At 36.6% G+C, this 13,761-nt stretch overlaps 1 protein-coding gene across 3 annotated transcripts; it reads right to left on the bottom strand.

Annotated features, from left to right (window-relative positions):
* Position 1: 1 nt before the first annotated feature.
* Positions 2 to 13,559, bottom strand: LOC139770432 (rabphilin-3A). 3 transcript variants are annotated; one of them, XM_071702369.1, is made up of 11 exons: positions 13,222 to 13,557; positions 9,885 to 9,992; positions 9,486 to 9,645; positions 6,022 to 6,163; positions 4,391 to 4,909; positions 2,852 to 3,408; positions 2,598 to 2,785; positions 1,821 to 2,080; positions 1,597 to 1,743; positions 882 to 1,302; positions 2 to 365 (listed from the first exon to the last, which is right to left on the bottom strand). In XM_071702369.1, exons 3-11 carry the CDS (start codon positions 9,551 to 9,553, stop codon positions 238 to 240), a joined length of 2,430 nt encoding a protein of 809 aa, XP_071558470.1. In that variant the 5' UTR covers positions 9,554 to 9,645; positions 9,885 to 9,992; positions 13,222 to 13,557; the 3' UTR covers positions 2 to 237. The 3 variants fall into 3 exon arrangements, with proteins under 3 accessions (XP_071558470.1, XP_071558471.1, XP_071558472.1); XM_071702370.1 differs by having other exon boundaries at positions 9,885 to 9,989; XM_071702371.1 differs by lacking the exon at positions 2 to 365 and having other exon boundaries at positions 1,007 to 1,302; positions 2,866 to 3,408; positions 13,222 to 13,559.
* Positions 13,560 to 13,761: the final 202 nt, after the last annotated feature.

Here is a 13,761-nt window from a genome sequence, read left to right as displayed (position 1 = left end):
ACTCTGTTTTCAACTGCTTTATTTTCGTATCAACCTCTTAACGCTTTATAATACTTAATTTTTGAGCAACGATAAATCACGCACAGATTGATAACACGCGCGCCAAATATACTGTAGCATATGCGTGCGCGTATATCCGTGTAAACGTATACAACACGTTATGTACGTATGTCGATAAAGCCCGCATACTTCGTGTATTTAATCTTGACCTGCTTTCCGATCACCGAAACAGAACTATCATTCCATGGGTACTTCCATCTCCGCCAGATTGTGCCACGCCAAATGTCGATGATCCGGGAACTTGATTGCGTCTAGCCAGTGTCGCAAACGCGCCCCTTTACTACCGCAACCTAACATGAGGCCGCCTGTAAATTGTCAAAATGTACGATAAAATATAAGTATTTTATACAGATCGGATAATAGGTATTTAAACTTTAATTATAGGAACCGATAACTTTGGAATTTTAATTCTGGGTCAGTAATCATAGCTATGATAATGGAGGAAAACCGCTGTTTTTTATTTACTTGAAATAGGGAAGATAACGTAATTTTTTTTTAAAGATAAATGATAAGTAATGTCTATATCTTCAGGCAAACCAGTCATATAAAATGATAGAAAAGACAGAAATTTAATATTAATGACGACGAGTCTTGTGATATTTTTAAATCTTAATTTCTAATTATGATTATAAAAAATATATAATATACATATATATTAATTAAATTTTGCTGTTATGTCATAGCTAATTTATTTCGTTCAAGTGGGATACGAGATCTTGAATTCTGTTTTTTAAGACCGTAAACTTTTAACATATGCTCAGAACTTATTGTTAGAAGAAAAAGGGATGTGGAATAACGTGATTAATGATAGTTCGCAGTACCCAGATAATCGTTACTCTTGCCGAAGTCCTTGTCCCACACGGACAGGCATAGCGTCAGCTTCATCAGCTCCGTCAAGCGAGTCGCGAAAACGAACTCTTCGTTCCACTTTGGATTCAGCGTCTTCCGCTTGATGCTCGTGCTCTGCGAGCCGCGGCCGGCCGTCTTCTTCCCCTTTTTGGCAGTAACGCGAGCGGCCGAGTAATCTAGGAACCGTTGCTGCCGATGATTGTCGGTCGCATCCTCGACGAGTGCCAGTTTGACGAATGGGTCAGAAAACCCGTTGCTGTCCATGGGCAGGAGATTCGTGGCACAATGTACCGTGACTAATAGCGCACGTCGACGCGTGCAATAGCTCAGGCTTAGCTGGATCTGTCCGCGACCGCTTGAACACATGCCCCAGGTTTCCTCTTCGTTGTCCACCTGCATCAAAATAATCGACACTGTACACACGTCGATAAGAAATGTTCATTTCCTATATTTTATTATATATTTTGTCGTACAAATTACACAAACTTATTCTGTGAATAATTAATGTTTGTCTTAAATGAAGAAAGAGTTACCAGCTTGCCTTCGTTCGCTGTGCTCGTCTCATACTGAATATAAAAGTTTTATTACGAATAATTTAAATAGTTAGATTAAATTTGACAGGTTTAATTATATATAATATATATATATACAATATATACATATGAGATAATTTTGTATATAACATACTGGATAATGAGCTTGCAGAGAAACTTTGTAATGCTTTGTTTGATATGGTAGCAATTCTTGTAGGGGAAATCTCGCCTCTCCCAGGAAATCCTGGCCCGAGGAATCGTCCTGGATGATTAGGATATGCAACGCCCTGCCGGTCGAGATCTAGTATGAGAAAATTCTAACATGTACTTATTATCGCAAACGGATTGACATCTATGCGTTATAATATTGATCTTTACGTCGGTTTCTGTCGTTCCGTAAAAGTTCACCGTCTCGTTGAACTCGGGATCGCGCGTCTTGTGCACTGTCTTCGTTCGCAGTCGTCTGCTCGTCGATGCCTTCCCGACGGGCAGTATGTTCAGCTTGCAAAAAGGGTCGGCGAGGCCTTGGATATCCATGGGCCTTAGACGACGTGCACGTTCCACCTTGCACTGGAGGCACTGATCTGCCGGGTCGTATCGCAAGGAGACTTCGAGATTTCCATAATCTTGTCCCGTTTCTGTTTCGTCCCGTTTCAAAATTTCGGTTTTAATATGTTTAATTTTCTTCAAATTAGATTAAACTAATACATACGATTATTGATTTTCTATTGCTGTACAAGTTATGTCCTTAGTCTTTTTCTCACTAAAATTTTGGATCTTATCATTTTTAATGTCTCAAGTTCTAACGATACCTTGCTAAATAAGAACATCTTTGATTTTAAGTATGAAATTAATTTACACAAAATGCCTTTTTAATTATTCATAATTATTATTTTAAAATTATATTTATGTCTGTAGATTCTTATTTAAATTTCAATGTTTAACAAGAAATGTTATATATGTTAAGACCAGAGTGGTCTTTTTTCATGAGATCATATAACATTTTATTTAAGACAAGATAAAAAATTAATGATTTAGTAGTAAAAGCTTTATGTAAAAAAAAAGTTACGTTAATCACTAATTTATGTGTTTAAATAACGAACAATTCTCTGACCAATAACTGTGTAGTTTTCTTATTGCTGCTAAGACATTGACCTCGTGGATATTCCGGGGTTCTTGACATCTTCACTTGGCTGTTGCTGCGAGTGCTGGATGAGCTCTCCTGATCCGAGGACCTGCTCGCGTTCCGTTCTGCGTTCTTCTCTTGGAAAATCTTGCCCATAGTCTGGAACCGCGTTTCGACTGGCGTGGTCGGCGTCGTCGCTATCGTTGGTGCCTTTAGTCTACGGAACGGTGATACCTCGCGTAAGTTTGAACCTCGACTCCGCACATCATTGTTCTTACCTTACCTGAGAGATTGTACCTGAGAGCCCTTCGATCGGTCCAGAGATGTAGAAGCGTCCTTGCGAGTCTCCCCGGTGTCTTCCTCCTCATCGTCATCCGCCTCATTAGCCTTCTCGTCATCTACAAAAATATTTTCGAAGGACACGCGTTGCTCCACTTGCGGTTCGTTCGGGCTCTTGCCGCTTGCCCTCGAGCGAGGGGTGCTGATTGAGCCGGTGGGCGAAAGTCGGCTGCATTGAGACGCGATCGACAGACAGGACTTGTCCAGCCTATCGGAGCTGGCGTCCTCGCGATAGCCCGAAGGCGACAGACCATTCGGCCTTCCTCGAGGACTTCTCGGCGATGAAATACTGGTTCCAGGACTCGAAATTGTCAACTTGGTAGGAGTGCTGTCACGATTGCTTGACAGATTTGTAGGCGAGTGACCGCGGGTTACCGCGAGTCGTCGTGTTGCATCGTCGTCGGACGAGGAATCCTGAGCGTCGGTTGAGTCCAAGGACTTGCATGGGCCGCCTATCGTCCATGTCGACGTCCTGTTACCAGGTCGAGACCATCCCCGCTCCTATGTAAAAATTTGTACTATATAAGAAATAAGAATATAAGAAAGAGAGAGATCTAAAGAAATTGAATGTTCATCAGTGATCTTGCTACTTGTGTACATTAATAGTAGGCGTTTTTTAAAAAATATCTTTTGTGCTATGTATTTAAAAAAGAAAACTGGCAGCGAAACCAAGTTTGTTACATTCATTTGTATTGATAGAGAATTAGAAATTGGACAGAATATGTTAGCATAGTGTACTGAAAAAGAAATAGTTAAATATCGAGATATAAATCAATAGGAGATCGTTGAAACTCGATTGTCGATGTTCAATTTTGTTATGTGTAAAACATGCTTTAGAAAAATGTGATTGCCATTGTAGTGTGCTTCAATACCTCGATTGTATCTGCATTGGAAGCATACGCGATGATTTGATTTCATTTGATGTGTAGATAGAAATTAAATCTAGATCAATTCTATTTGTTTCTATTATTTTCAGACTAGATTTGGTCATCTTAAAGCAGAACATATAGTTTTAAAGGATATTATAAAGTAATTTGTAGAGACATTTTAATTTAGATTAGTATATAATTTTTAAACTGTTTTGGACAAGAAAAGTTAAAATAATATTTTTTAACGTAGAATTCCTAACGAAATATCTTCAAAACATAGACAACCAGACATAATAGAAAAAATTGACGTTATTTAATTACATCGCAGATTTAATTATATCTTTTTTCAGCTTTTTACAAAGCAAGTTATTCGTGGAATTTTAATTTTACGAATTTAATTTGAATGCAAGATTTTTTCTCTTATTCCAAATAAATTATATTCTTTTTTTTTATAGAAAGCAACTTTTAATTAGCGCAAAGGTAGAAAAATAATTAATATCAATCTTTTCCGGGTGCTGTATTAAATGGTTTAAACGCGTTGTCGAACTTAATATAGCGATGTGAAAATTTTTTTTGTGTTCTTTCGAACTTTATGTTTGCACTCTTCCACGTACCTTCTTCTCCGGTAGAATATATTTTGGCATGCCTTTGAAGAACCAAGCGCCGCTTTTCTTCCACATCTCTCTGGTCTCGGCGCAAATTCGGCAGAGAAACTGCTTTTGTGCATTACCATGGGATCTTGGAACGATTCTTTGAACGCCTGCTCGTTCCTGAGCGAATCTCACGACGCGTAACGAGCTGCGCGATGAAGTAGTTGCGTCATTTTCGTCGCCGCTTCCTCTCGATGAAATAAGTCTAGTGGCCTCGATGCCGCACTTCTGACAGATATATTTGCGGCAGTCTTTGCAGAGATTCGCGCTCGCCCCCAGTACGGCGCCGAACTTTTCGCCGCAAAGCGCACACGAACAGACGCAACGAGCTCCACCGGAGCACCGCCTTCCGCAACCGCGTCTTTCGTTCGACCTGGTCGATGTCACGACGCATACGTTTCGTTTCATGTTCTCTAATCTCTCAACGAGTCTACCGACTCGCTCCTGCTCCGACAGATCCAGAGCCTCGGCTCTTTGTATCACCTGTGAAAATATCTTATACTTGGAACCAAAGATTGACATCGACCTAATTCTGACAAAGTTGATTAGAAGATATTGCGCAACAAATACCCACTTTCTTGAGAACTTGAAAGTTAATTTAATTTTATTAATTTAACAATTTATTTATATTCAAGTTAAAAAAATGCATTGTATCATTATTAAATTAAGTTCTTGAATTTTCTCTTGTAAATGCAATAAAATACGTTGATTATATTTCTATTATAAACTCTAAACTTATGTTTCCGTAATATGAGAACCTATCGAGATGATATTTTTTAATGAATGAATTTTTCAATCCCTGTTGGAAACTACAACCACCCATATAGTTTCTCGGTAAAGACAATGGAAGGATAAGTTGCATAATTAGATGGGTCAAATAGAATGTGGTTATACTGCTAGGGATACTTTTTGTTTACAGGGAAAAGAATAGGTAATTAAATTCTTGAATTTTCTCTTCTCTGTAAATACGGTAAAATATGTCAATTATATTTTTATTGTCACGAATAAGCTTATTTAAATTCATTTTCCTGTGTCTGTAATCTGAAAACCTAAATATATTGAGACAATGTTTTTTAATAAATAAATTTCAATATTTGTTTGAAACTCTATTTAACCATGCAGTTTCTCGGTAAAGATGGAAGGATTTAAAATATGCAATTTTAAACCCTTCCATCTTTATCAATGCATAATTAAGTGGGTCAAGTAGAGTGTGCAGGTTATATTGTTAGGGATACTCTTGTCTACAGGGAAAAGAGCTCTGAAATTATTCAGTACCTAATATATAAATAACTTAGGATGAGCGTTCTTGAATATTAAATGTATTGCGTATTACACTTTTAGTCGTTAAATATGGATATGAGTCATATGGTTTCATCACCAGTTGCTTCAAATATTGTGATGTTTTAATCTCACAAGTAATAAATATAACCATCTTTTTTTAAATAATATATGATATTTCTATTGTAAAATAAAATAATATGTGGTTAGTTTTCACTAGAGATTCTGATTTTATTTTTGTATTAAAATACTAATCGAAAAATCGGAAGGAAGGCTGAATTGTATCATAAAATGTATTGCTTTACTGTGAGGTTTACCTGGATAATGGCTTGCCGTTCATCGTCACTGAGCAAGTAAGATTGTCCGCAACGATTGGAACTGCTCGTGCAGGAATTTGGATATTGTCCCCAACTATGGGATTCGAAAGATCCTGTTTTCACAGACCATCCTGTCCGCAATCTGTGTGCCAGATTTAAGCACAATTTATTATGGTATATTTTACCCATAAACACTTAACGATTTATTTGCGAAAAAATAGTAATAAAGATATTTCGTTTCTATATGAACGTATTCTTTAAGAACGTTTACTGGTCCTTATACTAGAGAAAATCGAAATTCTATAGATTTTCTTGAAACTGTGAATATACGTTAATTTAGGTGTGCTTTATGCGTGGTACTTTTACTAAATTTTGGTAAAAGTTGAAATTTTGAGGCTCAGTATCTCGATTTTTATACCGCAAAAGGTACTGAAATTTATACCACGCATAAAGCACACCTAAATTAATGTATATTCACAGTTTCAAGAAAATCTATAGAAAATCGATTTTCTCTAGTATAAGAACCGGTGAACGTCCTTAAAATAGAATTTATTTATAAGATAAATTTACAAGGAATTAAATAAAAAAATATCCTCTCTAATTTAAATGAGCTTTAGGAAAGTTGTAGAATAGACGAAAAACAAAATGTTCGTTATTTTGTTACAAGTGCTTTCTCGTTTAATAGGGATTGAAATAATCCGTTGAAGCAGGGACTGGATACAGATATTTCATTTTGGGAGAATATCAAAAACAGAATGTCAAAATTCTATATAAACAAATATTTTAGATAAAAGCTTTAATTTAATACGTTTTATAACTCTTCATATAGGATTGTTCAAAATAATATACTCTTTTCAACATATTCCTACTTTTACATATTTCTATTTTTACATATTTATATAACATATTTTTATTTTTGTGAATTTAAAAATTATAAAAACAAAAAGATTGAAAAGCATTTTACAACAAATTCATGCATATATATACACTGCCCAAAAAAATTATGGCATAGAAAAAAATTTGCCGAAAAGTGGCCAATTTTGACTGCCGGTCACAATTATCGTAGAGGAATGATTTTTTTTTAAATTGAAGCTTGAAGTCTCTACTTTAAGAATGTACTTCCATTTTTTGGAAGTACGAGCCACCGTCAAAAGACGTGGGGAGAAGATGTGGCCATGCGGCCACATATAACAGTCGCAATCGTGGTGCAGAGAGATGTGCGCTGGTCTAGTGAGCCGGAGAACCGAGTTCAAATCCGACCAAGACGGTTTTGTCAGATTTCGATCGCCACCTCTCGGATGTCAGATGGGGATGACAACCCACCGAGAGTATATTGCTTGCCTAGCTCTCTATATTTAGAGAGGGTCCCCAGGTTGGGGCAATGAAAAACACGTGCGGTTTTTAATCATTAAACCCGTCGGCCGGTACTTGGTCCAAAAGCCCAAAAACAACGGTAATTTTGGGGGAAGAGCTGTAACTTTGCGAAAAAAAATCGTAGCGACTTCGCTTTTTCTTTAAATTGAAGTGGAAGATTTGAATTTTATGACGATGCAAACAGCGTCTCCGAAAGAAATTTTTCCACGTCCGTGCATTCCGTCAAACTTTGCAATTTTCAGTATGCCAAACATGCCCTCAGATTTCAGGGATCACAGGGGTAGGGGTGCATCGCATGCAAAAAATGGAGGTACATTCTTAAAGTAGAGACTTCAAGCTTCAATTAAAAAAAAAAATCATTTGTCTACGATAATTTTTTGCGAAGTGACCGGCAGTCAAAATTGGCCAATTTTTGGAAAAATTTGTTCTATGCTATAATTTTCTTGAGCAGTGTATAAAAATATTATTTTGCAGAATCATTTTTTTTTTGTTGAAAAGCAAAAGCGATAAATTTACACTCTGTGCACTGCATGTCACATTGCAAGATAATAATAAGGATAGATATTCGTAATTGCATGCGTGCATAATATACAACGTATTGCGCAACATGATGACAATTTGTAATTGATTTTTATTTTATTTCTATATATATATATAAATTTGTGTATAATATTACTTTTAAGAATTTGAAGAGAATTATTTGCAGAATTATTTCTTCCAATTTTACAGAATTGATAATGTCGAATATAAATAAAAATTTTTTAAAGAGATATTATATGTATAAAAGCATTAAAAGGCGGTGACAAAAATGTAGCCTTAACATAGAAAGTTTAAATCTATAAATAACAAATGATTAAATTGAGATTAAAAGTTTCACAAACTGGAAGTATTTAGGTGCATAGCAAATTAATTCAAAAACCTTGATCGCTTATTTAAAAAATTTAAATTAAATAAAGGCAAATTAAGTTTTGAAGAATCCTCTTCAAAAAGAGCTTTGTGATACATCACTTTGTGGATAGATAAAATCACGTATTTGCGTTATTTCACTCCTACGCAGAAGTGTAGAAAATACCTATCGAGTGATATCCGAACAATATTAAACTTGTAAAAGTAAACTTGAAAAGGTAAACCTTTAAAATTTACTTTTAGCACATTTTATTCGGATATATTTATAAAAAAAAGACCAAAAAAGGGAAAAAGCACTTATCTTTATGGCACTTCTACAATATTCAATGTAGGTCAGAAAAACAAGATAGTCATTATATGGATGCTCAGGTATGCTTGGATTTTTACTGAAGGCAAAAAACAGAAAAATCTATTTATGCTTATTTATTTTGTATATTTTAATTTTAACTGATTTTAAACTCACACGCACATATTCAATTATTTGTAACATTATGTCGAAAAGTTCGGCATTTCTTCTTCGAAGAAATCATATATACCGAATATTTTTTAATAAAATACATTCTGTCATATACAAAAAAATTGTTCTTATATTGTGTAGTAGGTATATTGCATACTATGTATGCAACTATTTATTCTCGAATATTTATTTTTTATGTTACCTTATCGTATATATGCAATTATATTGTAGTATATAATGCTGAAAAAGTTGTTGTGTCAGGCACTACGTGAATACATGCCGTGCGCATATTGCACGACATTTACAACTTGTTATATATATGTATGATCTCTTAAAGCAAGGTACTTTTTATTTTTTGTCTACAAAAATTTTGAAATTTGCATAAATAATAATGAGAATACGGATATACCAAAAAGCATAACATTGAAGTGCATTAAATATCATAAGATTTTTATCTAAATGTTTTTTCACGTGCTTCATAATCTCAACGATATTCGTTAAAAATCAAATATGCCAAATATACCAACTTCAAAACATTATTTTAATTGAAGGAAAAAAAAGCACTTGTGTAACAGAATATGTTTTTAATTTGTAATTATTTTTGTAATATATTTGAAATCCATCAAACTCTCTCAAAAGGAGATACTTTTATATGTTTCTTTATTAAACGTAGTGAAATGGTTTTAGTTCGTGTCATGTTTAGCTGCTAATTAATGTTAAAACTCACTTTGCTCGCAACGCTAATTGCCGATCATTCGGGCAAACCCATCTGCCTCGTGTTATTGGTTCATCCATTTCGCTGAGTTATTTTATCTGCAACGGAGCGTTTGCTCTTCTTTTTTCTCCTGTTTTTCTTTCTCCCTTCTTTTCGCGTAGAATCAGTTTATCTGTAACAATAAACCATGGCATATACAATCTATCATATATGTAAGTTTAAATATTATTTATTTGTTTTATTGCTCGTAAAAATTATATTCGCTATTCACATTTAATAGTTTTACACATATAAAGTTTGGGGTATAATATTTGTGCCTGATGATAAATGCTACACTACAGGGGGGACGATATAAAACTCACACAGTTGAAAAATTTGAGTAGAATTGGGGAGAACATTAAAATCACTAACCTTTAATTTGATAAATATACTGTTTGTAGAAAAGTACCACAGCATCCGGAAGCCACATGAAAACCGTTTTTCCCCGAGGCAAATTGAACTAGCACTTAGCGGGTTCTGCTGTAAGATTAATTGTTTCTTCTATAAACTCAATTTAGATCTCGAATAAGAGCTAGAGCACATGAAGAACAAAAAGTAACTTGCACGTGTAGATTTCGTACCAGTATTTTTATTTACATTTTACATTACCAATAATATAAAAGTTACATATTTGCTAATATATAATGTATATATGTTTTTATTATAATTGTAAAAAATATTTGATACATAAATTCAACATATTATTTAATTGAATTTTAATCTATTTTCTTATTTTAACACGCAGTTTGTACTTGTTAAAAGAATTTGATAAAAATATTTAAGAAAAATAGGTGTAAAACAAGAAAAGTTTGCAAAACAGAAAACAATTTTTTAAATCAGATTTTTTCCTCTTTATCGGCTATAACAATACTTTCACGTTTCTTGTAGATATATTAATTTATTAATAAGAAAAGTATTGTACGCAGTTCGTACGGAAATAAATTTAATCACTTCCCTATGGATTTTCTTGAAATTAAAGAAAAATTTTAACACAGTCGTACTGTAACGCAACCCAGCTCAGCAATTCCGTCTAATTCCGTCATTTCCGAATATTAATGCGTCCAGCGTATGCGAGCATATCGACATATATGACGTGAATTATTATCTTTCTCCCCTCCCGGCTGGCTATACCCATGGCAGTTCTAAAGGATTTTTCTTCGGGCGTGGGATGCCGCAACGCCCACGTTCTCTCGTTTATTTTCCTGTTCGGCATACGACGTAATCCCTGTGTCCTCTATTGGGACTCGGGAAATTAGAAGTATTCGAGGAACGACAACGGGAATGTACGACGAGAGATGCGCGCTTCGAGTCTCACAGGAAATCTGGTATCGCCTATCACAAACGTGGTTTCGAAATGTGTTTCCGCGCAGCGATATTATCGCACCTCGGTGATAGCTTTTACAAGCGAGCTACTTGAATTGTCGCATATTCGACGTGTAAAATGAAGGAAACGATGTATGGTATTCATACGAGCCGCTCGGTGGAACAGTAGCTTGATATGATTATATGGAAATTCTCATTTTCACGGAAATTCTCATTTTGAGAAAGAGGAATTACTGATTGTGTGTGAGAGTGAGAGTCAGAACGATCATAAAGAGGCCAGCTGTTTTATTTTTTTTTACTCTTCAATATTTCTATAAAAGAATATAAATTTCAAAATATGCAAGATATTTATTACGCAATATAAAATTATATTTTTATTAGTTTGTCCGATTTATTCATTTAATGGCTCGTTGCAACATGTGTTGACGCATCTCGACATATAATATTGGCTTTTAGACGAGTTACGACGTGTGAGAAGTATACGTGAGAATGAAGCGAATAAAGCGTAGCATCACATTTCTCAAGGTAACGCGAATGTAACATGAAAAATGAGGTTGCGAACTTTGTTTCTACAACTTACAAAGTTGTATAAATCAATGGTTGCTCCTCAGCCCCACCCATAGTGGCATATTTCGATATACATATATATTATAGTATTCGTACAAACTTTCAAAACAGCTTTTACCACAGCGTTAATCATTTTATGATAGTGCATTATTTTATGATACTGTAACTTGGGCGAATATAAAGTTGGTTTTAATGTCGCTCGAACTTTTTCACATTTACATTATAGGCTATACAAACTGTTCATCTATCATTAATAAATTTCAAAGATACACGTCAGCATCCTTGACTTGAGTATAGTTTGAACGTAATCTATCTGCTATATGTGTGTGTCAAATTACTTTCATTATGTTGCTGGGTAATTTCAAAGCTATTATCATTTCAAAGCGTGATATTTTAAACAATATAGCACTAGAGCTTTATGTATGGAGCACTTGTTCCTTAAAAGTGTGCTAATTTATAGAAGTTGAAAACGCTAATTGTGTTGAAAAGAAAACGAGGATCCGAGATCTCTCATGCTATATACGGATTAGAATGTCTTGCCTTTTCGTCTATACGATATGGATTAGAATGCATGCACGCATTCACAAATGCAAGTCTGCGGGATGCAAGTTTCCCGCAGAAAATTCAATAAACTCGCCGCGCCGTCTTGCTATCTGCTGCCGCATTGTTCATCGCGCGTTACTCGCGCTATCATATGGTTCACTGCGGTAAAGAGAACAAAGGAACTTTCAACGAAAGTGGCTATATTTGCCTTGCAGAATCGATACTCTCATGGTGGATACCTCGCAGCTCTCTCTCTCTCTCTCCAAGTCTTTTACACTTTTCTTATTACAGTGACGTGTATGCGCCGCGCCACGAGCGCGTGCCGCGTTGAAAGTTGAAAAAGGAATAAAGCCCGCTGGAAAATGCAGCCCAAAGAGCGCATCGGCACGTGGTGCAAAAAGAAAGAAGACAGAGATATACATATACATATGTTGAAGTTCGTTGACGAAGCTTTTCTTCGAACGCTCGATTTTCCTTAGCGACTGTCTGCCGCGTGGCAGGCGGCACCCCCCGGTGAAAAAAAAGAGCCAAATTGTGTGCGATTGCGTTATGTTGATGTCGACAATCAATCGATGACGCTCGTATCGACATTGTGTATGTGTGTGTGTGTGTGTGTGTGTGCCGCTCGCACCGAACGCGCGTTATTAAGGCCGGCTTATTATTAATAACGAAAACAACCGCAGCTTTCCTCGTAACTTCCCACCCGTCATAAGCTTCGTAATTAAGTAATTTAATCCGCTCGATTACGTCGTTGTGCGGATAAATTATGCCGGTATTTTGTGAACTTTTTTAGACATACCGCGCGCGTAAAATCGATCGAAGGCTGATTCGGTATTCAGATAAATGCGTGTTTGGCGTTTATCGATGAAGAGCGTAGATAAATACGTTTTGGATGTTTATCGATAACGTATCAATGCTTGTTGGACCATAAGAATAACGAGTGCCAATATTCCATATGTCCAACGTATCAGCGTATAGCGTTCATCTACATTTAAATATTGGAATGTTATTGAGACCGATGGGAAAATCACAGGTTCTTCAAGATCATCAGATCATCGGAAATAAAGCTCAAGATTCTCTAGATTACGTTAATTTGGATGGAATATTTGGCATGACTATATACTTAGCGCGACGTTCGTAATTAATATAAAATCAATATTAGCATGATTAAACGTTATGTGTATAGAAGAACCTGGTCGTTCAGTACTTTCAGTAGACGAAAGATGCGACGAAAAACGGGAGAGGGGGAAGAAAAGAATAAGGACCGTGGACTCACGTCATAATCCGCCGCTTGCAACAGGCTGCAGCTGGTCACTTCGCCACACGGGGCGCGCACGCGTGCGGCCAGTTGCTCTTGGCAGTTCGTGTTCTTCGGCAATTAACCGTCGTGCTAATTAGTGCACGCTGCCGGCGCCGCTTTCCTAATTCCCCTCAGGTGGCACTCGACAATCGCACAGGTAGTCGCTAGGGATCGTGCCGAGTTGCCGCGGTGTCGGTCAGCCGACAAGTGGGTGTTGAGTGCTGACCTGGCCAGTTGCTGCTACTTTTGTTACTGCTGCTGCTGCTGCTGCTGGTCTGTGGTATATGGTCGCCACTACCTCAGCAACTGACTCGCGCGCACGACTCCACTCGGCATCGGGAGTGATGGGATGCGGGGGAAGAGCATCGGAGGGTGGAAGGTCGGCTTGGGTGGAAGGGTGCGAGGGCTCTCCCCTCGCTCCCCGCACGGTCCGCAGGGATGTATCAAACCGTCATAGCGTAGAGAGAAAGGAGGGATAGGCGGAAGAGAGGCGGTGAAAGAGGGTGATTGCGGGTG

This window comes from Temnothorax nylanderi, unplaced genomic scaffold (assembly GCF_030848795.1).
Source record: "Temnothorax nylanderi isolate EJ_2023f unplaced genomic scaffold, tnyl_v1.0 TNYL_tig0029_pilon, whole genome shotgun sequence".
In the NCBI taxonomy this organism is placed as follows: domain Eukaryota; kingdom Metazoa; phylum Arthropoda; class Insecta; order Hymenoptera; family Formicidae; genus Temnothorax; species Temnothorax nylanderi.
This window is presented reverse-complemented; position numbering and strand designations above follow the sequence as displayed.